This window comes from Cervus elaphus, chromosome 2 (assembly GCF_910594005.1).
Source record: "Cervus elaphus chromosome 2, mCerEla1.1, whole genome shotgun sequence".
NCBI classification, from domain to species: Eukaryota; Metazoa; Chordata; class Mammalia; order Artiodactyla; family Cervidae; genus Cervus; species Cervus elaphus.
The window spans coordinates 3071769-3095552 of NC_057816.1; the positions used below are offsets into that span (position 1 = coordinate 3071769).

The 23784-nt window shown below is 55.6% G+C and overlaps 1 protein-coding gene across 2 annotated transcripts in view; it reads left to right on the forward strand.

Annotated features, from left to right (window-relative positions):
* The window catches only part of SHANK2 (SH3 and multiple ankyrin repeat domains 2), a 554292-nt gene that overhangs the window by 140648 nt on the left and 389860 nt on the right, over positions 1-23784 (forward strand). For both annotated transcript variants that reach the window (XM_043924118.1, XM_043924122.1), the window contains one exon: positions 7970-8047. In XM_043924118.1, the coding sequence (XP_043780053.1) occupies positions 7970-8047 (78 nt within the window). The remainder of the gene's footprint in view (positions 1-7969; positions 8048-23784) is intronic.

Sequence of the window (23784 nt, forward strand, 5' to 3'; positions counted from 1 at the left end):
TGGAGGGTCACAGACTCGCTTGGTGGCCCGTGGGTTCTGGACAGCACGTCCAGTTGAGAGTCTGCGAGTATTCTGGGATCCAGCCTCCTGAATCCCTGTGCCCCTCCTTGGGATGCTAGTGTGACCTTTAATCTTTGCCCTCAGCGCCCCCCACTTCCCACCCAGTGAGAAAAGCTGGTGCAGATGGCATCTCAGTGTAATTCAGAGACACACAGCTCTGCGTACACGAGCATCCTTCTGATGAGCCGTCCTCGGGGGGACGGAGGGGTGGACAGAGGGATCGAGGGTCCCCCAGCCTCTGTCACACACACCTGGCAATTGTGTTGATACCTAACCCGAGGCCCTGTCCTCCCCAAGTCACCAGCGTGCTGGCCTCGCTGAGTCCACTTCCTCTTTCTGCACACATGGGATGTGTGAGGCTGGGCTCAGGGCCAATGAGAGAAACTGCTTCAAGCAGAAGGAGGTGTCGTATAGGGCACTCTGGAGAGTGATGCTGAGAAATAGACTCTCCCGGGGTGGCAACCTGGTGCCTTTGGGTCAGAACAGGAGCCAGGGAAAGGGATTAAGAAGCCGCCTCAAGACAGAGCTGCAATGCAGGGAGACATGGCAGTCTGGGTTCCAGAAAATCCCTCCTCTGTAATGTGGAGATAATTATACCTAACTGGCAGGGCTGCTAAGAGGCTTAAAATAGAAAACAAACATATGGTATGCCTGGCATGCGGTAGATTTTCAGTAAAAGTGACTATGATGGTGGTGATGATGGATGGTGACTGGTGATGAAGGTGATGATGATGGTGGTGACTATGGTGATGATAATCAAACCTATGGTTTTCCCAGTAGTCACGCACAGAGTTGCACCATAGACAAGACTGAGCATTGAAGAATTGATGCTTTTGAATTGTGATGCTGCAGAAGACTCTTCAGGGTCCCTTGAACAACAAGGAGATCAAACAGCTCAATCTTAAAGGAAATCATCCCTGAATATTCATTGGAAGGACTGATGCTGAAGCTGAAGCTCCAATACTTTGGCCACCTGATGCGAAGAGCGGACGCGTTGGAAAAAGAGCTGACCCTGATGCTGGGGCAAGAGTTAGCAAAGGGGCGACAGAGGACGAGATGGTTGGATGGCATCACCAGCTCAGTGGACATGAGTTTGAGCCCACTCCAGGAGATGGTGAAGAGCAGGGAAGCTTGATGTGCTGCAGTCCATGGGGTCGCAAAGAGTCGGACACAACTGGGCGACTGGACAACAATAACTGGTGATGCTGGTGGTGGTGAAGGTGGTGATTAGGACGGTGATGGTGATCCCACTCAAACGGCCGTTAATTTGACTGAACAGAATTCTCATTAAATGTGAAAACATCAGCTTTGTGGATGGATTGTGTGTTTTATCAGTTTTAGGCAAACCTCACCCGTACACTTCCAGTAAAACACCCTGTGATCGGAATATTCTCTCTTCTTTTATGAAGTCAACTGATTAGGGCTTTGATTGTAAGCAGCAAACTGCATCTAATCTTCCAGCTCCCTCGGTCTGTTGGCTGGCTTTCCAGGAGCCCCAGAGGGAGGGGGGCAGACAGCCTGGTGTTTGTTTTTCTACCCTGGATAATGAAGGGAGGGAGGGAGAGAGTTTGAAATATCAAAAGTTACTAAGCCAGGCAAATTTGTCTGGAAGGTTAAAAAATAAACGAGCCCTGCCTCTCTGGAGCGGGCCTCTTGAGACAGGCTGTGTCCTGTCTGGTCTCTGCCTCTTCCACACCCCACGCCGTGGCTGTCAGCATCGTAGCCAGTGGGAGTCTCTGCGGAGGGCCCTGGTAGGGGCGACCATCCCCTGGGCATTGAGGGTGTGCAGAAAGGTGTCCCACATTCCCCTTAGATTCTCCCGACGAGCCTTTGAGGGCTGCTGTTGGTTGTCATTTCCTTGTACAGGCCAGCAGTTGCAGGCTTGGTCCAAGCGGCTGAGCTGTGAATGCCAGAGCCCGGCTCAAATCCCAGCCTGTATCTCTCCTCCTCCAGGCCTTGGGGACGGGTTCCTCTGACCCCTTGACTGGAGGTAGGAAGATGCTCCACTGTAGTCAGGTGAAGCCATGTGTCAGGGCGCGCGTGCGGTGTGGTCCTTGCGGCCCTGCCCTTCACAGAGGCTCGGTCTTTGGAGCCAGGTTCCACCCCTCGCTCTGGTGACAGCTCTGCACTTTACCATTTTATTGATCGCACGTATCTGGATTCTTCCTGGATTTATGTCTACCGGGACAGGCTCGTTTTAAGGGATCATTTAAACTGGAAACGAATTCCTGACTCATAATTTGGAGTGCTGAGTAGCTCGTGTCTGTGACATTTAAGCGACTCTAGTCACGTCTCCAAAAGTCATCCCTGGATGATAATTGGATATTCTTCCTGATGCTTTGGCCCTCAAAACATGCAGGGCTCCTTTAAAACGATGAAGACACACCTCACTGTGTCCTCAAGATCCCCTCGCAAGGGGACTCATGGGGCAGCCAGCAGCCGCGCACGGGCACCGCGAGGCTCCCACCAGCCGTTTCTCTGGGTCAGGACCTCCTCTTGATCGCTTCCTGAAGCTGCAGGTTTCATTCAGGCCTTCCTGGCCTCTGCTGCCTTATCTGTGAAATGGGCCTCCTACTGCCTCTCGCAGGGATGCTCTGAGGGTGGAATCAAGGGACGGGATAGGTGTGCTTTCTGAACTGTAGAGCATCTGTGTTTGCACACACACACCTGTGCTCACATGCACACACGTGTGCACACAGACACATACACCTGTCTGTACACACACACACACACCTGTCTGTACACACACACACACGTGTACACACAGACACACACACCTGTCTGTACACACACACACACACGTGTGCACACAGACACACACACCTGTCTGTACACACACACACACACACGTGTGCACACAGACACACACACCTGTCTGTACACACACACACACATGTGTGCACACAGACACACACACCTCTCTGTACACACACACACACACACACACACACACATGTACACACAGACACACACACCTGTCTGTACACACACACACACACACACACGTGTCGTCGTCATAAAGTCACGGGAACCGCCTGCCCTTCGGTTGTGAAACCTCTCCCCCTTCCGAGTCTGGCAGCCATTAGAACGACAGGGTGTGTGCCTCGCGCTTGGTTGCCATTGACTCAGAGCCGTCCCTCTGGGGGTGAGCGGGGAGTTTTCTGGGACCCTGGCCGGCTTCCTCCTGGGAGGGTGTGACTGGCAGTGCCTGGCAAGGGTTACTGTTAGCTTCCTGGGAGATAAACCTCCCTGACGGGAGTTTTCAGTGGAAGTCCTTGCAGAGCGGCGGGGAGCGGGTCTGACTCCTGTCCTGGGTTCTGATGGACCCCGGTGGCTCCGGACATCTGGGATGGTTACCCCAGTCCTCCCCGGCCGCCCTGGAGCCGGGCCAGTGCAAACTCAGTTCAGAATGAGCCCCCAGGCAGCCTTCAGGTCCCCGAGCCCCGGGGGGGTCGCCCTGGCTCACTGCCCCCGGAGTTCGTTCTCGCTCACCTGCACCCCTCCCCCCACACCCCAGGTGTTAACCTGCAAATCCCGCTGATCCCCGCGCCCCGTGTCCCCTCAGGGCCAGGGCTCTCTCAGACACCCTTTCCTCTTTTCTCTCTTTGCGGAGCACTGCTCACTGAGATAAGATAACGCTGCCGTTTTAAGTAACTAACTTACTTCGGGTCGTCATGAACAAGCCCCAGTTGGTGGGGTGGGTTCTGGCGGTCTGGTTAGGGGCCAGGAGCCTGGGGCGGGGCCTGAACACTCAGGAGTTCCAATAGAAGCTGATTCACAGAACCAGCAGGGCGGGAGGTGAGGCTCCGGAATCAAATGACAGGACCAGCCTCAATCCAGGGTGTGTGACCTTGGGCCGGCATCCAGCCCTCATCTCCCCTGGAAGTAATGCCTGGGGCTCTTCTTTTACAGCCTGGGATTAACTGTACCCTAAATGTGAAAGGCGTGTTTGCCAAGCAGAGGTCCATCTTTAAAATTTTTCTTTTAAGTGTTTTTAGTTACTCAGAGCACCGCTTGAAATCAGACTCATGGAAAAGGTGCAGACAGTGTAGACCGAGACTGGTGTTTCCCTGCAGTTTCCACCTGTCAGCGTGGTGCGGGCCTGCCCGCCGTCTGAACCAAGGGCATCACATGCTCACGGCTGTTTCAGCAGCGGGCTCCCGGCCGTGTGCCCTTCCAGCCTCTTTTTCTCTCCTAACCTCCGTCTGCGCGTGTCCTTCTTGGCACCACGGAGGCTGCCCTCCCTCCCAGGGGCTCCCTGTCTCTCTGCCTGCCTTGGAGACCCAGCCCACAGTGGTCCCCAGGCCCTCTCTCCAGCCACAGCGGTCCCTGAAGGCAGCCTCCATCCAGGCCTGTGCAATGTGCACCCCAAGTCTGCAGTGACCCCCGCAGCCACCCACGTGTGCCGCTGAGGCCCGGGACCCCGGCCGCCCGACAGCAGTCTTTCCTGCAGAACTCGGAGCGGTCCCGCCTGTGGCCGGCGGGTTTGTGAGCAGACCCCGCCCTGTCCCGTGTGTCTGCCTGACCGCGGCTCAGAGAACGAGGGTCCCGCTGCCTCGGCTCCTGTTTGCTCTGTGCACGGGTGTCCCCCCATTCGTATCATCGTCCTGCCATAGAGGCCCCGGGGGGCCCTCACCCGGGCCTCAGGGGTCAGGGTGGCCCCAGCGTGCTCCGGGCTGGGTCTGGCGGGCCCAGAGCCACCTTCCTGCCGGCGTTCTCTGTCTGTGTGCGTCCGTCTCTCCCTTGGTCTCTGTTTCTCTACTGGTGTCTTTGTCTCCGTCTCTCTTGATCACTGTTTCTCTGCTGGTCTCTGGCTTTGTCTCTGTCTCTCTCTTGATCTCTCTGACTCTGACTCTTACTTTTCTATTGATAATATTTAACACCTTTATTGAGATTTATCTCACACACCATACAGTTTGCCTGTCTAAAATATACAATTCGGTGTTTTTCAACCTGCTTCAGTTCAGTTCAGTCGCTCAGTTGTGTCCAACTCTTTGCAACCCCATGAACCGCAGCACGCCAGGCCTTCCTGTCCATCACCAACTCCCAGAGTCCACCCAAACCCATGTCCATTGAGTCGGTGATGCCATCCAACCATCTCATCCTCTGTCGTCCCCTTCTCCTCCTGCCCTCAATCTTTCCCAGTCAGGGTCTTTTCAATCTGCATACACATTGGCTAACCACTCCACAATTACTATTAGAATGTTTTCATTGCCCCAGACCACTCCCCACCCCCAGCCCCCGCCCTGGGCAGCGCTCACCCCCCTGTCTCCAGATCTCCAGCCTCGTCTCCAGGCCGCTATTCATCCAGGTCCTCCGCCTGCGCTGTGTGTCCTGGTCTCGGCCCCTGCCCTTCCCAGGGTAGCGGGTCCCCTGGGGTTGGGGTGGGGCTGCTGGCCTGGCCCTGTAAACAGGTCCCTGGGTGGAAACCCCTATCTGTTGCCTCATGGACTCTTCATTCCGCAGTTATTTACCAAGCGTCCAACCTGGGTGGCCATGCCTGTTGCCTCTGCTCTGGGCTCTGTAGATGGAGGTGGACCGGGGAGATGGGCCTGGGGCGGGGCTTGCCCCGTGGGAGACAGTGCAGCCCCCCTGCGTGAGGCCAGCGCCTGTGGGCACTTGAGCATCTAAACACCCTTCCCCAAATGTAAGCTGCTCATGCGTAACAGCCCCGCTGCATCCAGTAGGCAGAGGGCTCGTGTCATCACCGCTTCTGCATCCGCCTGCTTCCACTGGTCTCGCTTTCATTTTACTTGGCGCTCCGTGCGGTTAGCAGGATCTCAGTTCCCCAATCAGGGATTGCACCTGGGCCCCGGCAGAGAACGCATGGAGTTCTCACCACTGGGCGACCCGGGAGCTCCCTTCACGTGCCTTTTTCTCTGTGGGTATTTGACCCCACTCTCCCCATCAGGACTTCCAAGAGGGTTAGCCTCTCCAGGTGAATAGTAGATGCTCACTAAATGGACAGGACTAGATCCCTTTTCATTGTACACATAACACAGGAAAAGAACATTGGCTGCCTCTTAAAGACATTAGAAAGTGTAAGTACAGAAAATAGCAGCAAAAGATTCCTTCTGATTACTCCCTCACCCTTTCTCCTTCCTGAGAAAGTAATTCCTGTTAGTGGGTAACTTCTTCTCAGGATTATTCATTGCTTTCTAAAATATAGACTTTAGAATGGAAATGAAATTAAGCCATATTGTCGTTCTGAGACTCATATTTTCTAGTTAGACATTTTGGATTTTTTTCTAGTCACTTTATTATCGGCGTATGTTGTTTTTTGTTTTGTTTTTGCTATCACTGTCTTGGCAAAGAACGTCCTGTGGAGAATACTGTGGAGGTTCCTTAAAAAACTAAAAATAGAGCTACCAAATGATCCAGCAATCGCACTCCTGGGCATTTATCTGGACAAAATGCTAATTGAGGAAGATCCCTGCACCCCAGTGTTCATAGCAGCGCTGCTTACAGCAGCCAGGAGATGGGGGCGACCTCAGTGTCCGTCACCAGAGGAGTGGATGAAGCAGTCGGGGTGCACGCACACCACGGAACAGTACTCGGCTGTAAAACAGAGAAAGAATGCCATTGGCAGCAACATGGCTGGACCTAGAGATGATCACACTAAGTGAGCCAGATAAAGACATGTATCACTTTTGTGTGGAATCTGAAATATGATGCAAATCAACTTACTTACAAAACAGACTCATAGACATAGGAAAAAACATGGTTACCAACGGGGAAGGTAGGAGAGGGATAAATCAGGAATTTAGGATTAACAGGTACAGGTCCTACTAAATATAAAACAGATAAACAACAAGGACCTCCTGTTGGCTCAGAGACGTATAGTCAATATCCTGTAACAACCTATGATGGCAAAGTATCTGGACAAGCATGTGCATCTGTGTGTAACTGAATCACACTGCTGCATACCAGAAACATCGTAAATCAACTATACTTCAGTAGAAAGTTGTTTTAAAAACAAAGAATATTCCAGAATGATTCCCACTTTTCCTTAGAGTATTTTTGCCATCTCCACGTTTTCTCTTCTTTCCTTTTGTAGTTTACTTGTGGTCTTTCAACTAGTACATATTTTATATGCGTGTGCATAGCTCTCTATAAATTGCTCAGTTGCTCAGTCGTGTCTGACTCTTTGCAGCCCAATGAACTGTAGCCCGCCAGCCTCCTCTGTCTGTGGGATTTTCCAGGCAAGAATACTGGAGTGGGTTGCCATTTCCTTCTGCCTGCATCACTTCAGTTCAGTTCAGTCACTCAGTCATGTCCTACTCTTTGCAACCCCATGGACTGCAGAATGCCAAACTTCCCTATCCATCACCAACTCCCAAAGCTTGCTCAGACTCATGTCCATTGAGTCGGTGATGCCATCCAACCTGTCATCCCCTTCTCCTCCCGCCTTCAATCCTTCCCAGCATCAGGGTCTTTTCCAAGGAGTCAGTTCTTTGCATCAGGTGGCCAAAGTATTGGAGTTTCAACTCCAGCATCAGTGAATATTCAGCATTGATTTCCTTTAGGATGGACTGGTTTGATCTCCTTGCAGTCCAAGGGACTCTCAAGAGTCTTCTCCAACACCACAGTTCAAAAGCATCAGTTCTTCCGTGCTCAGCTTTCTCCATGGGTAGTCAGTCTTAAAAAGAATCACTGGCCATGGGGTGTATGTATGTAAAATTTTTATAGATTTTGCTGAATTGCTGTCCCAAGTCTTTGCAGCAGTGTAAGTTCAGCTGACAGCATCCGGGCCATCTGCCCCCCTCCTGGCCGCTCCAGTGAGCAGAAACGCCCTCCTGTTGACTTTGTTTCCACGTCTCTGAACTCCTGTGAGCTCGCCCTGTGAACAAGCTCCTTTGGAAGATGTATGTGCCGTGATTTGCAAACAGATCTCTTCTTCCCTCTGCAGGACAGCTGTGCGCGCGTGCTTCTGTTTCGAGGTGGAGATAAAGAACTGAAGAACTACAACAGCCAGACCCCGTTCCAGGTAAGCAGACTCCTCCAGCCCCCGCGACGCCGGGCCGCGTGTCCGCACGCCGTCTCCGAGTGTCGACGAGCTCCCGGCCCTGGTGTCGGGGGCGGGGTCTGCGTTTGGAGCTGGGACCCTGTTTCAGTTCGCCTGTCCGCACTGGCTTCCTTCCGATTAGAACAAACAGCTGAGGCAGCCATGCCTCCGGGGAGCGATTCACGAAGGCAGTTTGGGAGAAGCAGAAGGACGCGGATGTCATCATCGCAACGGTGGGCAGTGCTGGCTTTGCTGCCCGTCGTGTGAATGGGGACCATCTCCTGGGGGAGGGGGGGTGGCTCGCATCCGTCCTGTGTCCCCACCTGGCCTGCTGTCCTGGGTAGGGGGCGAACAACCCAGCTCGGAGTGGCCACGGGGTTACGAAGTGGATTGAAAAGCCAGGGTCCTGATTTTTCCTTTGTGGTAGAATATGTACTACACAAAATGTGCCGTCGTAGCCGTGTCAGACGTGCAATTCAGTGGCCATGGGCACACGGCACCGTGTGGGGCATCGCTTCTGTGGGGTCAAGAGCTTTGTCATCAGCCCAAGGAAAACGCTGGACCCAGAAGAGTCACTCCCTGACCCCCCCCCCGCCGCGGCCCCTGGACACCCGCTGCTTCCCCTGTGTCCCTGGGGACGGGCCGCCCCTGGACGTTTCAGAGGAGGAGGGGCTCGTGCCATGCGGGGTCTTTTGTGCTGAGCTGGTTTCATTCAGCACGGCCTTTTCAAGATCCATCTGTGTTGCTGGCTGTATCGCTGCTTCATCCCTTTTTATGGCTGAGTAATACCCCATTTTATAAACGTGGGGCTCATCGGATTTTGATACAGCTGACCAGATGGTTTAGGATGAAAGGGCTTTTTTTTTTTTTTTGGCTAAATGCCCGAAGTTACAGAAATGCTTTTTCTTCCTAGACACAGTCGGCGCGCTCGCTCTCTCCTCAGACTGAACATTGAGGTGCCTGTGACTTTTTGTTTGGAAAGGAGTTTTACAGCTTCCTGGGCAGACAGGGGTCTCACGTTTGGCCCCGGCTTCCCTGGGTGACTTGGCTAATCCTCTCCTTGTTATTGTGTCAGCGCTCAGTCGTGTCCGACTCTGCGACGCCGAGGACTGTAGGCCACCAGGCTCCTCTGTCCATGGGATTTTCCAGACGAGAGTCCTGGAGTGGCTTAGCCGTTTCCTCCTCCAAGGGGTCTTTCCAACCGAGGGATCGAACCCGCATCGCCTGTGTCTCCTGAATTGCAGGCTGAGTCTTTACCCGCTGAGCCGTCAGGGGCTCCCCCGCTCAGACATTGGTAACAGAGATGGGTTTGCTATCTTTGTGAGAATCACTGTGCTCTTGGCTGTGCTGGGTGTTTTTGTTTTTGCCGAGTGGCGGCTACTCTCTGATGCGCTTCGCAGGCTCCTCGTGGCAGCGGCCTCTCTTGTCGCTGAGCGCGGGCTGTGGGCGCGTGGGCTTCGGTGGTCACAGCACGCAGGCTCTCGCGCACAGGCTCGGCAGTGGTGGGGCCTGGACCTCGTCGCTCCAAGGCCTGTGGGATCGTCACAGCTCAGGGATCAAACCCGTGTCTCCCGCATTGGCAGGCAGATTCTTTACCACTGAGCCACTGGGAAAGCCCTTGATGGCTTGAAAATGAGTCAGCTCAATCCCCAAATGGAGCTGGGTGTTTAACAGTCAGCGTTAACAAGTTTGCTCGGCTCATGAGCAGCGGCGGGCTTGGGTTTTACTCTGCATCTGTGGCTTAAAGGTATTTAATGTGAAATGGGCTGTGGAGGTGAGTTCCTGGTGTGCTGTTGGGTCTGTAAAGACTATGCTTTCATCCCCAAAGCATGTCCTCTTTGCAGTGGTGATAATGAGGGAGCTGTGGGCTCTTGCCACTTCATGGTGGGACTTATCCGTGGGGCGGTGGTCTCGGTTTAAATATCTTGCTGCTATTAAGTGATACATTTCCATGGCCCTTTTTTCTGAAGTCAAACAATGCTTAGATTGCTTAGAGAACAGCAGCTAATGCCCTTGGCTGGGGAAGAATGAAGGCAAAAGGAGAGGAGGGCAGCAGATGATGAGATGGTTGGATGGCATCACCAACTCGATGGACATGCATGAGCTTGGGCAAACTCTGGGAGTTGGTGAGGGGCACAGAGGCCTGGTGTGCTGCAGTCTGTGGGGTCACAAAGAGCGGGACAGGACTGAGCGACTGCAGAACAACAACAGTGCCCTTCGATTCGGGTTGGCACGGGGACGGTGGCATAGAGCCCTCGCTGCCGTTCTGGGCAGAGGTTTGTAACCGCCACCTGACTCTCCAGGGGAGTGAGTCATGCGCGGCATCCGGGACAGAAGGTCACTGTTGGCAACCCCCCTTGTGAATCCCCACAGGCAGGACCACCTCGGTGGGACGCCCCCTTCTTCCAGGAGTCCTGGCAGGAACCCCTGTGCACCCCACCCCGGCAACAGATCCACCCCAGCTCACACCCGAGGCCATCTGTCTCGATTTTGCTAACAGTAATCAATCAAGAGCCGCAAATGGTTCAGGAAGACAATTACGCCTGAATAATAGGGCTCTGTGCCCTGCAGACATTGTTCACGGACGCGGCAGAATCAAAGCCTGGGGTGCACGCTCTGCACACCCAGTACGGGCTCCGACTGTGTGTGTACGAGCTGGTCTCCACCCCTGTCTCCCCACCTCCTCGTGTTTTCATGATACAAAGAGACTTACCTCAGCCTCTGGGGCCTTGCCTGTAAAATGTCCCCAGCATTCATGTTGCATTCATGATCCTTCCCCGCCCGGTGATGAAAAGTGAACCCCTCACTGTTGATTTTGGGGGGAATGTTAGCTTGCTGCATCATTTAACGGGGCTCAATTGTGTCCACCTGGGAAGCCTTGATGGTATTCAGCTGCTGTTGTGAGCAGGGGCTTTTCTAACAAACCGTGGGATATTTGACGGACTTCCTCTGGCCAAACTTTGCTTGATGATTTAATCCAAAGGCTGGAGCAACAGCAGCAGGACTCAGGAACTTGAGAGAAATGCAGGTTCTCAGGCTTCCCTTTCAGTCCCCTGAATCCAAAGCTTGGGGGCAGGGCTTCGGGTCCGAAGTCCTCATAAGTCCCCTAGAGACCTCAACGTCCGCTCAGGTTTGAGAATCATGAGACAGAGGTGACGTTTTGAAGGAAGAGAAGGAAGAGCAGGAGAAGGAGTGTCTACAACATCACTTGGATGTTTCTTAAATAAGTGGTCATGACTGTGATGGTGGTGATTGTCTGAGTCAGGCCAGGCCACACATGGACTGGGGGCTTAAACAGCGGACATTTATTCCTCACCGTCCAGAGACTAGAAGTCCAAGGTCAAGGTGCTGGCAGATGCGGTTTCTGGGAGGGCGCCCTTCCTGGCTCACAGACAGGCCCCTGGTCACTGGTGTTTCTTCAGTGTCCTGTGAAGACAGAGGGAGAGACTTCTGCTGTTTCTTCCTCTTCTCCTAGGAGCAGCAGTCTTATCTGATTAGTTTCCCAGCCTCATGACCTCGTTTAGCCTTACTTACCTCCCTGGAGGCCCTGTCTACAAATATCATCACAATGGGAATTAGGGCTTTAACATACGAATTTTGAGAGTGATGCAGTTCAGTCATAACGTTAATGAAGGTGGTGGTGATGGTGGTGATGCTGGTGTCTAGTGTATTGATGATCATAGTGATGATGACTCTTCCCAGTTGCACAGAATCTCAAAGCTCACAAATGCTCTTCTGTACATTTTCATTTAATGTTCGACAACCCAACGAGGTGGGGTTTTTATGCCCAGTTTATGGGAGACGTGGACTTAGGGATGGATGCCTAGGCTTCCTGAACCAGTTAGTGGCCATGTCTGTGGCCTCCAGGCCATCTGAGTGCCATCCCGGGCTCTGGTCTGGGGAGAAGGCAGGCACGTCCTCTGGCCCATGCCAGGTCTTCCATCCTGGCATGGAGCGAACAGCGACAGGGAATCCTTTGTTTTCTAGATTGCTCAATCCAAGGAAGCAAGCATGTCCTGGTTCTGAAGCTAAAGGGAAGTGGGATGGAGAGAATTCTAAAGAGGTGGAAGGTCTAAGTGAAGAGAGCATGCAGCCAGTGGGAAAGTGGGGAGAGGAGCGGCCGTGGATGCTGGGACGGCCGTGGTGTCTACTGGGTTAGGCTCCCGTGCTGTGAAGTTGCTGTAGGTTCAGATCGGCAGTCAGCTGACTCAGTGGAGGAGGTGAACCCTCTGTGATGTGGGTGGGCCTCTCCCATCAGCTGGAGGCCTTGGGAGCAAAAGCTGGGCTTTCCCAGAGGAGAAGGAATTCTGCTCCAGGCTATAATACAGAGACCCCGCCTGGGTTCCCAAGACTGGCCTGCCCCAAACTTCACACTTGCCAGGCCTCACAATCTCAGGAGCCAGTTCCTTAAAATAAATCCGTGTGTGTGTGTGTGTATGTTCACATCCTGTATGTCTTTCCCTGGAGAGCTCTGGCTGGTGCCCAGGAGGATGGCATTGAACCCTTCCCGCCCACCAGCAGCTCCATTCCGCAGGGGCTCCGTGGTTCTGGAGGGCAGGCCTCCAGCCCCTGTGTGTTTGGAGAAGCATCTTCCCCCGCACCCACGCCTCACTGATGTGTTGGTCCCCAGGCTGCCCTCTGCAGCTGCTCTCAGATATCAGGAAGCAGAGAGACAGGAGGAAACAGGAGGAGAGGCAAGGCAGTGAGAGTCATTTCGAACATCTAACGTCCGGCTGTCCTCCAGGGAGGGACTTGTGAGAAAGGATCAAAGGCAGGACTGGGGTCGGGGCTTAGGGAAGGCCCTGCTGGGGGTCTTTTCAGTGAAGGTCGTGCACAGGGGGCAGAGCTCTTGGCCCTGCAGACGCTCGGCCTTTAACACACATCACTCGTGACGCAGGTTTCCACCGTCCCCTCCGGATGGAGAGGTGAGCGGACGCCAGGGTCCACAGCTCGAAGGGGATGGTGAGGGTTGCTTACGGCCTTGGGCCCCGAGTCCTTCCTCCACCGTCGCTCGGGATGTGACAGGACGAGAAAGGCTGGCACCAGGAAGGAGGTGGTTCACGTCCTCGGGTCTCGGGCGGTAAATCGCCCAGCCAAGCCCGGTGCTGGCAGACCACCGTACATTCCATCTCCTTGAGCCCTTCCTCCTGTGACGTGCTCTCTGATGCCCAGGACGTGGCCGTGGTGCTGTGGGTTCTCTGGGGGACACGTGGTTCATGGGAATGACCTTGGGTCCCTCCTGAAGTGTCAGAGCCTGGCTCTTGTCCTTCAGACCTACGAGCATCTCCTACAGCTCCGACTTGGCTCGCTCATCCCGGGACACAGCCAGAGACGGACGGACATTCTCCCGGGTCACATTCCATGTCGGGCAGGGCGGTGACCCCTTGCGAGTGACCGAGTCTCCCGTCCTTCTCCGAGAGCTCTGAGCCGCCGGGTTGGGGGCTGGCCCAGCGACAAAGGCAGCCTGACATTCGAGGGGTGGCGTCTGGGTTCCAGGTGCTGTATTTTTTCTGGGAAGTCGATGAAACCAACTCAGCAGGCACTTGGGTGCTGTTTCCTCCGGGCGCCTGTTCGGACTTCTTTCCTTGTTAGTGACTCGACAGTAGGGCTGTTCAGTGGTGTGGAGTCCTGGGGAAATCCACACGGACTGCAGTGCAAGGTCGAGGTGGGGCTCCCTCCCTCAGCCTCCCCGGTGCAGGCCGTGGGCAGGGCCCCGCGGGACTGCCTTCTGGGCCACAGATGGGGTGAGGTGACATGGGGGACGTGCAGAGTTAGCGTAAAACTACGTCAAAGGCACAGACACATAGACACACGGACGTGCACACGTGGATACAGACACTGCACACACAGACACACGCACACACACTTGCACACACACGGACATGCATGCATAGATACAGACACACTTCACACACATGTGCATGCACACACATATGCACACAGACACATGGACACACGGGCACACACATGGACATGTACACATAGATACAGGCACACACAGACACACATATAAACACAGAGACACACATGCACACACACAGAGAAACACATGTGCATGCACACAGACACACATATGTACACACACCAACGCATAGACACACACCAACACACAGACACAAGCATGCACACACAGGCCCTCTGGAGGTGCTTACCTAGCTGAGGGTTCAGAGTCCACGGCCATGCCAGTAAATTCAACCCCGATGGCGTCTGTACAGCCTTATCCCCACCAGGCACATGGTGGCTCCTTCCCTCATCCTCAGAGGTGGTCCCGGGTCCTCCTCCTCCCCATCCCCAAGCTCAGAAGAACCACCACCCACGTGACCCATGCACACCACCCAGGATGGACACAAAGAGTGATCCCAACTTGACCTTCAGCTCACCTGGACCGGTGCCCCTGAGCCTCGGGGATGCCCTGGGTCTGGTGGGCAGAGGGCCAGGGGAGGGGCAGGGAGCGTGGTGAGAGGGGAGGGACCAGCCCCACGTGGGCACGGCCGCCCCCCAGGTGAGGTGGGCGTGTCATGACAGGTGACAAGACGAGAAGGCAGGGCCGAGTGGGGGGCCCGAGGACCCTGGTGTGAGGGGACCATCATCAGACCCGAGCCGAGACGCGGCCGCCGCTGGGGAGTGGGCCCTGCTCTCCCGGCGGACGGGGCGCAAGCCAGGGCCCAGGGCTTGAGATGACTGTGACAGTTCCAGGAACGGGGTGCCCCCGAGGGAGGCGCATGGCGAGGGCTGCAAGGGCCCCACCCCACAGGGCAGAGGGCCTGTGCTGGGCTACATGAGGGCCCCAGGAGAGGTGGGTCCTGACCTCCAGAACCTGCGGCTGTGACCTCGTACGGCAGGGACCTTACCAAGCGGCCTTGGATCTCGAGGTGGCGGTTAGTCTGGATTGTCTGGGAGGGCTCTGCGTCATCACTAGGGTCCTTCCACGGGGATGAGCACAGGGGAGGGGCCCCGTGAAGACGAGGAAGAGATGGGGGGACGCAGCCACCAGCCCAGAGCTCCAGCAGCCCCCAGAAGCCGGAAGAGGCAGGGAGGACTCTTGCCAGGAGCCTTCAGAGGGAGCCAGCCCTGCCCACCGCCAGGGTCGGGCCCCGAGAGCCTGACTTTGGACTGTGGCTTCCAGAACTGGGGTGAGGCTCTGCTGCTCGAAGCCCGCGGTGTGTGGTCCTCCACTCCAGCCACTGCTGGGGGGCTGCCACAAGAGCCCGCTGGTGGCGGGCCAGCGGCCAGCTTGCCGGTTCCTGCTGCCCACACCCTGAACTGCTCAGCCCAGCGCCCTGCCGCCCAGCCCTGAGCCAGGCTCCCTCCTCGGTTCCCATGGTTTCCCTTCTGCCCTCGGTGAAGACTGTCACCAGCTCGGATGCATCTCTGCTCCTTGCCGCCCAGGAAAGCCGCTAGGGACGCCACGGTGCAAGAGCTGGACCCCACAGCCGCGGGGTCACGGCCTTTGTGCTCCCTGTGGTGGGTCAGTCTGCGGGGCTGCTGGACCAGGCCCCACAGACGGGGCGGCTCCGACAGCAGGCGTTTGTTTCTCGCGGGGCCGGAGGCAGGGGAGGCCAAGGTCAAGGTGCTGGCCCTGCGGTCCCTGGTGAGGGCCCCTCTTCTGGGCTCAAGGACGGCCGCCTTCTCAGCCTCTCCACTCTGAAGCCCCCTCCACCCGCGCTTCGTGAGAAGCAGCCTTTAAACCCTCGCAGGATGAGTGATGAAATGCCAGGTTTCATCTGAGCCCTTTCCACGAATGACAACAGAAAACTACGTTTTTCAGTCCGACCGGATTCTCTTTTCTCCTTTGGGTGTGTGTCTCTGGGGTGTTTAGAAGCAGCTCGATGGGGCGGGAGCCGGCATCGTGGGTGCCCGCCTCACGTCTTGTGATCTGCTGACCTTCCACAGGGCTGGGTACTCAGCTCTTGGTGGAATAAGCCACAGTCTGCAATCCGGGAGGTGGATCTCAACTTAGAGACATAGACTGTGGCCTGCCCATGGTTTTGCGTCTTTATCTAAGTTTTCTGTTTTGTTTTTGGCCAGGTCACGTGGCATGGGATCTTAGTTCCCCGACCAAGGATCGGACCCATGCCTCCTACATTGGAAGTGCAGACTGCCTGCCCAGAGTTTTTAAAAGCTAGATTCTTTGCCAATATTTAAATATCCTGCAATTTCTTATAAAATTACAATTTCCAGCTACCCTTGAATAATTGAGGAAAGCAGGCACATGAGGCAGTTGGTGTGTGTGTTGGCATTTGGCTTGCATGGGGAGCTCCGTCTCCTTGGGAAGCTCTGCAGTTGCCCCCCTGCCCCAGTCCCCGCCGCTCCTGACTGCCTGCCCCTGCCCACCTCTTCTGCTTTGCAGCCTGGCTGATCCCTCTGAGCACTTCCCCTGACCCCCCGCTTAGGGCGTGCGGTCAGGGAAGCCACTCATTTTTAAGTCGTTTCTTTTAAAAGTTCTTCTTATTTGGGATTCAGACCCTGAGTTCCCATAGAAACAGGGAAGAGGAAGTCGTGTTTCTGGATCAGGGCACAGAAACACAGGAGACCCAAGTTTGGGGCTGATGGACTGTGCTTATCTGTGACGGAGAAGGATCAGGTTTCAAGTTCATTATTCCAGACAGCACACGCCGAGTTCCCGGGAAGAGCCACGCTCTCGTCTAGGTGCCGGGAGACACGTCAGTGAGCACGGACACCCCTGCTTTCACGGAGTGTGCGTTCGTCAGACTGATGATTAACAATTAAACAGACATACACGTACTGCGTCAGGGTTGCTAGACTAGTTGGAGAGAGAGAAGGCAGGGTGAGTGAGTGGGTAGAGAGAGCGGGTGGCGCTCCTGGGGCCAGCGTCTTTAGTGGTGGGAGCCTTGCGGGACCTCTGACGTGTGAGCGGAGGCCAGGATCGAAGGAGGGTGGAGGCAGTGGGCCATGCAGACGCCTGTAGGCGAGAACACCCAAAGGTCCTGGCATCCGCGTGCGCCTGGCCAGTGTGAGGAGCAGAGCGGGTCAGCCAGCTGGGGGGTGGGCGAGTGGAGACCAGGGAGGGCCCCCACGACTGGCGAGGACTCTGGGTTTTACTCTGAGTGAGATGCGCGGGTCCCACAGGACAGAGGGAAACAAATGGACATCAGCCCATCCCATCCCACCACCTGTCGTGATCTCATTGGCTCAGCTGGTAAAGAATCTGCCTGCACTGCAGGAGACCCAAGTTAGATCCCTGGGTCAGGGAGATCCCCTCTGGAGGAGGAAATGGCAACCCGCTGCAGTATTCTTGCCTGGAGAATCCCAGGGACAGAGGAGCCTGGCGGGCTATCATCCATGGGATAGCAAAAAGTTGGGAACGGCTGAGCAACTAACACACACGTGATCCTGTGTGAAAAGCAGGGCTGACGTTTGCCCTTTTTGTGGCATGCGTACGGGGCGCCTCGTGAACTGGTCCAGCTTGGGGTCAGGACAGGGAGAGTCTCCTAATTAACTGATTGACTTGCAACACTGCCCAGGGCTGGGGGGGTGATGAAGTGGAGACCGAGACTGGGAAGGAGCTGGCTTGAGGTCAGAGTCATCAAACGCGGGGACTGAGGGCTCCAGGGAGCCCCGGGTGGACGCCTGGTTGGTCCAGGTAGGCGGGGTCGAGTCCTCAGAGGTCTTCCCCAGAACCCCTGCACCGCAGCGGAGGCGGTGAACCCAGGTTCCACGGGTTTAAAGTTACGGCACAGGCTGTCCCCCTAAACAGAGCACTGTGCAGCCAGCCTTGAGACCCCCGACCCAGGCACATGGGAGGGGCTGGGCTGGGGCCAGGGACTTGGTTTGCAGATGCTGCTCCTCACGAGCTGAGAAAAGGACCCTCAGTCACCAGGGAGCGTGTGAAGGTCAGGATGCATGCGGGCGCCTGACCCTGTTATGTAAGAACAAAGGAGAGGCATTCACTGGTCCTCAGCTCCAGGAAGGGGAGAGAAAAGAGGTGAAGAGCATTGGGAAAGCCGCCCTGCCTGCCACCAGTGGGCGGAGCTGGGAGTCAGCACCCTGAAGACCCCGAGTGTTGGATGCCAGGCTCCTCCATGTTGGAGATGCAGGTGAGACTGGAAATGGTGTCTCGGTTAAACCTGCAAGGCCTGTAGGCCCAGGCTCGTGGGGTCCTTGCTGACCTGGTGTGTGCTAAGTCACTTCAGTCGTGTCTGACTCTCTGTGACCCTATGGACTGTATCCCACCAGGCTCCTCTGTCCATGGAATTCTCCAGGCAAGAATACTGGAGTGGGTTGCCATGGCCTCCTCCGGGGGATCTTCCCAACCCAGGGATCAAACCCACGTATCCTAGATGTACCCACGTTGACAGGCGGGTTCTTCGCCACCTGGGAAGCACGTTGCTCACTGATGCCACAGCTCCCAACTCACGCCCTCTGCCCCAGACACCCAGCCTCCTGCTGCTCCTCAGGCAGCCAGACACGTGCTTGCCCCAGGGCCTCTGCGCCTGCTGTCACCTCCGTGAATAGAACCCCTCCCCCAAGCACCCTGTGCTTCATTCCCCCCATGAGGGCCCCCCGGGGCGTGTCCTCCCACCGTAGGACCAGCTCACCACATCCAGAGTTTCCATCCTACGTGCAGACGCTTCAAACTGAAAATGGGAACAGACAGTTGAGCATCACCAGTCATTAAGGGAAAACCGCCAACGGGAAAGGCAGACAGCAAACAGGCAGAAATAAAGATGCTATATGAGGAATTTAGAGAACAGGAGGGGGACTTCAAAACGTATACCCCATGTTCAGTGTGGTAAGAGAGGCTAGAGCATCGTGAAGTGGGGGTTCAGGGGGCTTATGAAGTCATAATGGCAAGTAAGCTGTGAGCCCAGAGTCGCTGAGGAGATGGACGGAAGGTTGGGGTGCCAGGTAACCTAGGAGTCGTGAGCAGGTTTGACACCTGAATATTGGAATTTCTGAGAGAGCAGAAGTCAGCAAAGACATCGTTCAAGACAATGCTGCCAAACAGAAGGATACGAGATTCCCCACTGGAAAGGCCCCTGCGTCTACATGTCAAATGCGAGCAATTGTCAACAGCAAGGACAGGGCTCATGAGAGCTCAGAACTTCGGGAATAAAAATAAAACTACGGTTCTTAAGTTTCAAGAAGGAAAAAAGCAATTTCTGTATAGAGGTCCAGGGGTCAGGCATTTCCGTGACGTCCTGGAAGCTCACAGACCGTGAATTTCATTCTCCAGGGCACACGTCACTTGGAAATGAAGGCGGCAGAGAGATGGCTGACGTGTTTGCACCCAGAGAGGAGGCTGTTGTCAGAACCTGGTGACCCATCGACTATAGGTCAATAGAAAAGCAGATTTTTAAATGTCGCTCTTACTCACTCGAGGGAGAGAGACTCATAGTTGGCTGGCGCTCCCGACTGTGGGGAAGATAGACTTAGCCATCCTCACGTAAACACGGGGTGGTGATTAGGTAACGTCGGGACCCGCCTGTGTTGGGTTGTGTGATGGATGAGCTGAGCCCTCGTCCTTCCTGGCAGGACGTTGATAACTAATATTTAAATGGAAAGAAATCGCGGCAGAGCACCAGGAGGCTGCTGGTTAGAAACAGGGGGTCCAGGGGTTAAGACTCCACACGCCCGTTGCCGGGGGCACAGGTTCGATCCATGGTTGAGGAACCAAGATCCCACATACCATGAAGCGCTGCCAAAAAGAAAAAATAGAACTATGAGGCAGAGGACTGAGAAAGCAAGCAGATGTGAGTGTGGAGGGGGCATGGGTGTGCAGGTGGTGGGTGCGGATGGCGTGTAGGTGATAGGGGTGTGAACAACCGTGAGGAAGGATCTGACTTTTCAGACCGCCCATCCAGCTGTGTGGCATTGATAAAAGCAAAAATTTGATTTCATTTTTTAAAGACAGTCCTTCCTCCTCCCCCTTCCCCCTTCCCATGAGCTCCCCTCTGTCCAGTGAACTCCTATTCACCCTTCAGAACCAGAGCTCTTCATCTGCAAGCTGTTTGCCTGCAGCCTTGGGCCGCCCCCCAGGGGTGCTTTCCTTTTGGTTCCGGTGTTACTTGATACACGCCTGTCACATATTGTATCAGCGTGGACGGTTGTGGCATCAGTTCCCCAGCTACACTGTAAAGCCCGTCTCTTTGATCTTTCAAGTCCGAGTGCCCAGCACCAGACCAGGAACAACTTAACTGAAGATGAAATGATCTGTGATTGGCCTTTGTTGTTGTTATTCAGTCACCAAGTGGTATCAGACTTTGTGACCCCAAGGACTGCAGCACGCCAGCCTTCCCTGTCCCTCACTATCTCCTGGAGTTTGCCCAAGTTCATGTCCATTGCATCCTGATGCCATCCAAGCATCTCATCCTGTCGTCCCCTTCTCCTGCTGCCTTCAATCTTTCCCAGCATCAGGGTCTTTTCCAATGAGTCAGCTGTTGGTATCAAGTGGCTACAGTATTAGAGCTTCAGCATCAGTCCCAATGAATAATCAGGGTTGATTTCCTTTAAGATCGACTGGTTCAATCTCCTTGCTGTCCAAGGGGCTCTCAAGAGTCTTCTTCAGCACCATAATTCAAAAGCATCAATTCTTCAGCACTTAGCCTTCTTTTTGGTCCAGCTATCACATTCGTACGTGACTACTGAAAAGAAAATAGCCCTGGACCTTTGTTGGCAAAGTGATGTCTTTGCTTGTTGACACGCTGTCCAGGTTTGTCACAGCTTTCCTGCCAAGAAGCAATTGTCTGCTAATGTCACGGCTGCAGTCACTGTCCGCAGTGATTTTAGAGCCAAGAAGAGGAAATCTGTCCCTGCTTTCATCTTTTCCCCTTCTGTTTGCCACGAAGCGATGGGACCGGATGCCATGATCTTAGTTTTTTTAATATTTAATTTTAAGCCGCCCCTTTCACTCCCCTTCACCCTCACCAGGACGCTCCTGTGGTGTAATCCTTGTAATTCCTCACGCCGGCCACTAAGCAGCAGTGTTGTCCTGGGACAGCTCGGTCCAGGAGCGCAGGTTGGGGGGCCAGGGTGCTCATGATTGATGTTTACTGTTTCTGTCCTAAAGAAGTACCTGTCCTGAAAGTCAGTCCTTGGATCATTCATCAGTTCGAAGTAGAAATGACCCCGTATCAGTCAGTTCAGCTGCTGTAACAGAGGATCACCGACGGGGCGGCTTAAAGAACATTTGTCTCTGTCGGCTCCCGAGGCTGCACGTCCGAGACTAAGATGCCCGTCCCCCCAGCGCCTGGTGAGGGCGCTCTTCCCGGCGTGCAGATGGCAGCCTTCTCACTGTGTCCTGCAGAGGTTGCCGGGGTCCCTTCTTCTCGGGGCGCTGACTCCATCAGGGGCCCCTCCAGCCCTCTTTCCCTCCCAAGGCCCCACCCCCAAACATGCCCCGCTGGGGCTTAGAGCCTCAGCATAGGCGTTTCGTGGGGAGGTCAGAGTCCTTAAACCCAAGCAGCGGGATGGGCGGGTGTTTGGGGCCAAGGCTGTATTAAGGCGTCTTCTCAGTTTGCTGTGATACTTCCCCTCCCTGTGGCCTCCCAGTGTGTGGACAGCACCCTGCTGTCCCTCTGCAGACGTACTTCTGGGAGCAGACGTGCACACGTGTGTCAGGCTAGAAGACTCCGCAGTCCATCAGGAAACGCCCGGCAGCTTTCTGCAGAGACGGAGGAGGATGGAGAGGCTGGTGTTTACTGGGTGTCCACTGCGGGCCGTGCGGGAGCTTTTAGTGGGGGAGTGTCGTCCTCAGATACTCTGCGGGTTTAAATACTGTGAACCCCTTTTACAGATCGGCTAGTAAAGGCAGAAGTGACGTTTGGGACTGTCAGTCTCCCCATTTACATCTACTTCTAGTGACCCCATCTGCCTACTGGGATTCAAGCTGATGTTCAGTTCAGTTGGAGGTGGTTATTCTGTTCACACGGAAGGGACAGAGTACTAAGCGGAGTAGAGGGTTTCTGGGTGGATGAGGGCAGAGGGACCCCGCCTTGGAAGTGTCTTCCCAGACCTAGAAGTGGGTGGGGACAGAGACACAAGCAGTTCTGTAGGTCCGGGCGGAGCAGGGAGGCCAGACTGACAGACACCCAGAGGCTTGAGCCATGGATGGAGCCCCAGGTGCAGGGGAGGGCCCGAGGTGAGCAGGCAGTGCAGAGGCCCCTGAGGCATTTCCAGGGAAGCCTGCAGTCAGGGGTGGGAAGCGCCAAGGAGCCGTCTGGGGCCTTGGTCGTGTTTAGGACACAGAAAACCGCCCTGGGACCCTCAGGGTGCCTGCCGCCCCTGGAGACACCCCTAACCCCTCCCTCCTTCTGTCCAGGCTCTTGGACCCGCAGCCCTGAGCCTGAGTGTGGCTCCCGGCTTCCACTAGCCTCTCCGCACCCCACACCCTCCTCCAGCCTCTCCCCGCTTGCACCTCCGCCTCCTTCCACCCCCACCGGCCTCCCGCCCCGTGCCCGGCCTCTCTAGAGGTACGTGGACCAAGTCCTTCACCTCCCCTTTCCTCCCTGGTGACCCTGACCTCTGGGACTTCGAAGCTGCTGTTCCCGCTGCCTGGAGCTCCCCTCTGTCCCCCACTGCCCCCGCTCCCGGCTCATGTACCCACGTTTCCCCCAGGGAGGCTCCAGCCCTTCCCTGAAGTGGGGTGTGGTGCACTCCTCACCGGCATCGTCGCTGCCTCCGGGGTCTCCGTCTGCCTCCCCCCATGGGCAGAACCTCGTCTCGTCTGCATGGGTCCTTGGCTGACCCTCTGCGGGTGGCCAGCAAGTGTCTGTTTGTTGATTGAATGTCATTGAATCCAGCTGACTTACCTGGGCTTTTACAGGTGCCCCAGTGGCCTCTGCCCTTTAAGCCGTGTGATACGCTGACCACGCCCCCCTCCACCTTGAGTGAACGCGAGTGTCCGTTTGGAGGGACTTGCCCTTCCTCATAGGGGAGGGAGCCCTGTGTTCAAATAGGATCCCGGAGCGTTAGCTCGATGACTTTCACGAGGGCTGCCTGCCTTCCCTGTCCCTGGTTTAGTCGCTCAGTCGTGTCTGACTCTTTACGACACCCTGGACTGGAGCCCGCCAGGCTCCTCTGTCCATGGGATTCTCCAGCAAGAATACTGGAGTGGTTAGCCGTTCCCTTCTCCAGGGGATCTTCCTGACACAAGGATTGAACCCAGGTCTTCTGCATTTCAGGCGGATTCTTTACCATCTGAACCACCTTCCCTGCTCAATGTCCTCTGACCGTCCCTTCCAGGCACGGGGGTTACAGACGTGCCTGGGACTGTCACCCCCTGTGACGCTGGTCTCCTGAGATCCTTCTGGGGTTCTGTTCTCACTCTTCCCCTGACCCCCGCCCCCCCCCCCACAACTGTTGCCTCGCCCAGTCCACAGACGATTGGCTGACTCGGGGCCAATTGGATTTTGTCTCCTAGGAAGCTGGGATGAAGGAGGCGAGGGCAGGGACCTAAAGACGCCCTGGCAACCCTGACCCTCGGGGAGCAGCAGGAGGGGGCGATGGGGCACCCCGAGTGGAGGAAAGCAGCCCAGAGGTGGTGCAGACCAGGGGAGTAAGACGGGTGGACACACACACACAAGCGCGTGCGCGCACTCCCGCACACTCATGCAGATGAAGAGGTCAGGCATCCTGCCCCAGGTCTTCCTGGGGTTCCCCCGAAAGCTCCCTCTCTGGCTGAGCCCACCTGTGGGCTTGTGTTTGTCAAGGGCAGGCAGCTCCGGGTTGAACAGGGCAGCGCCTGTGGACCCAGAGTT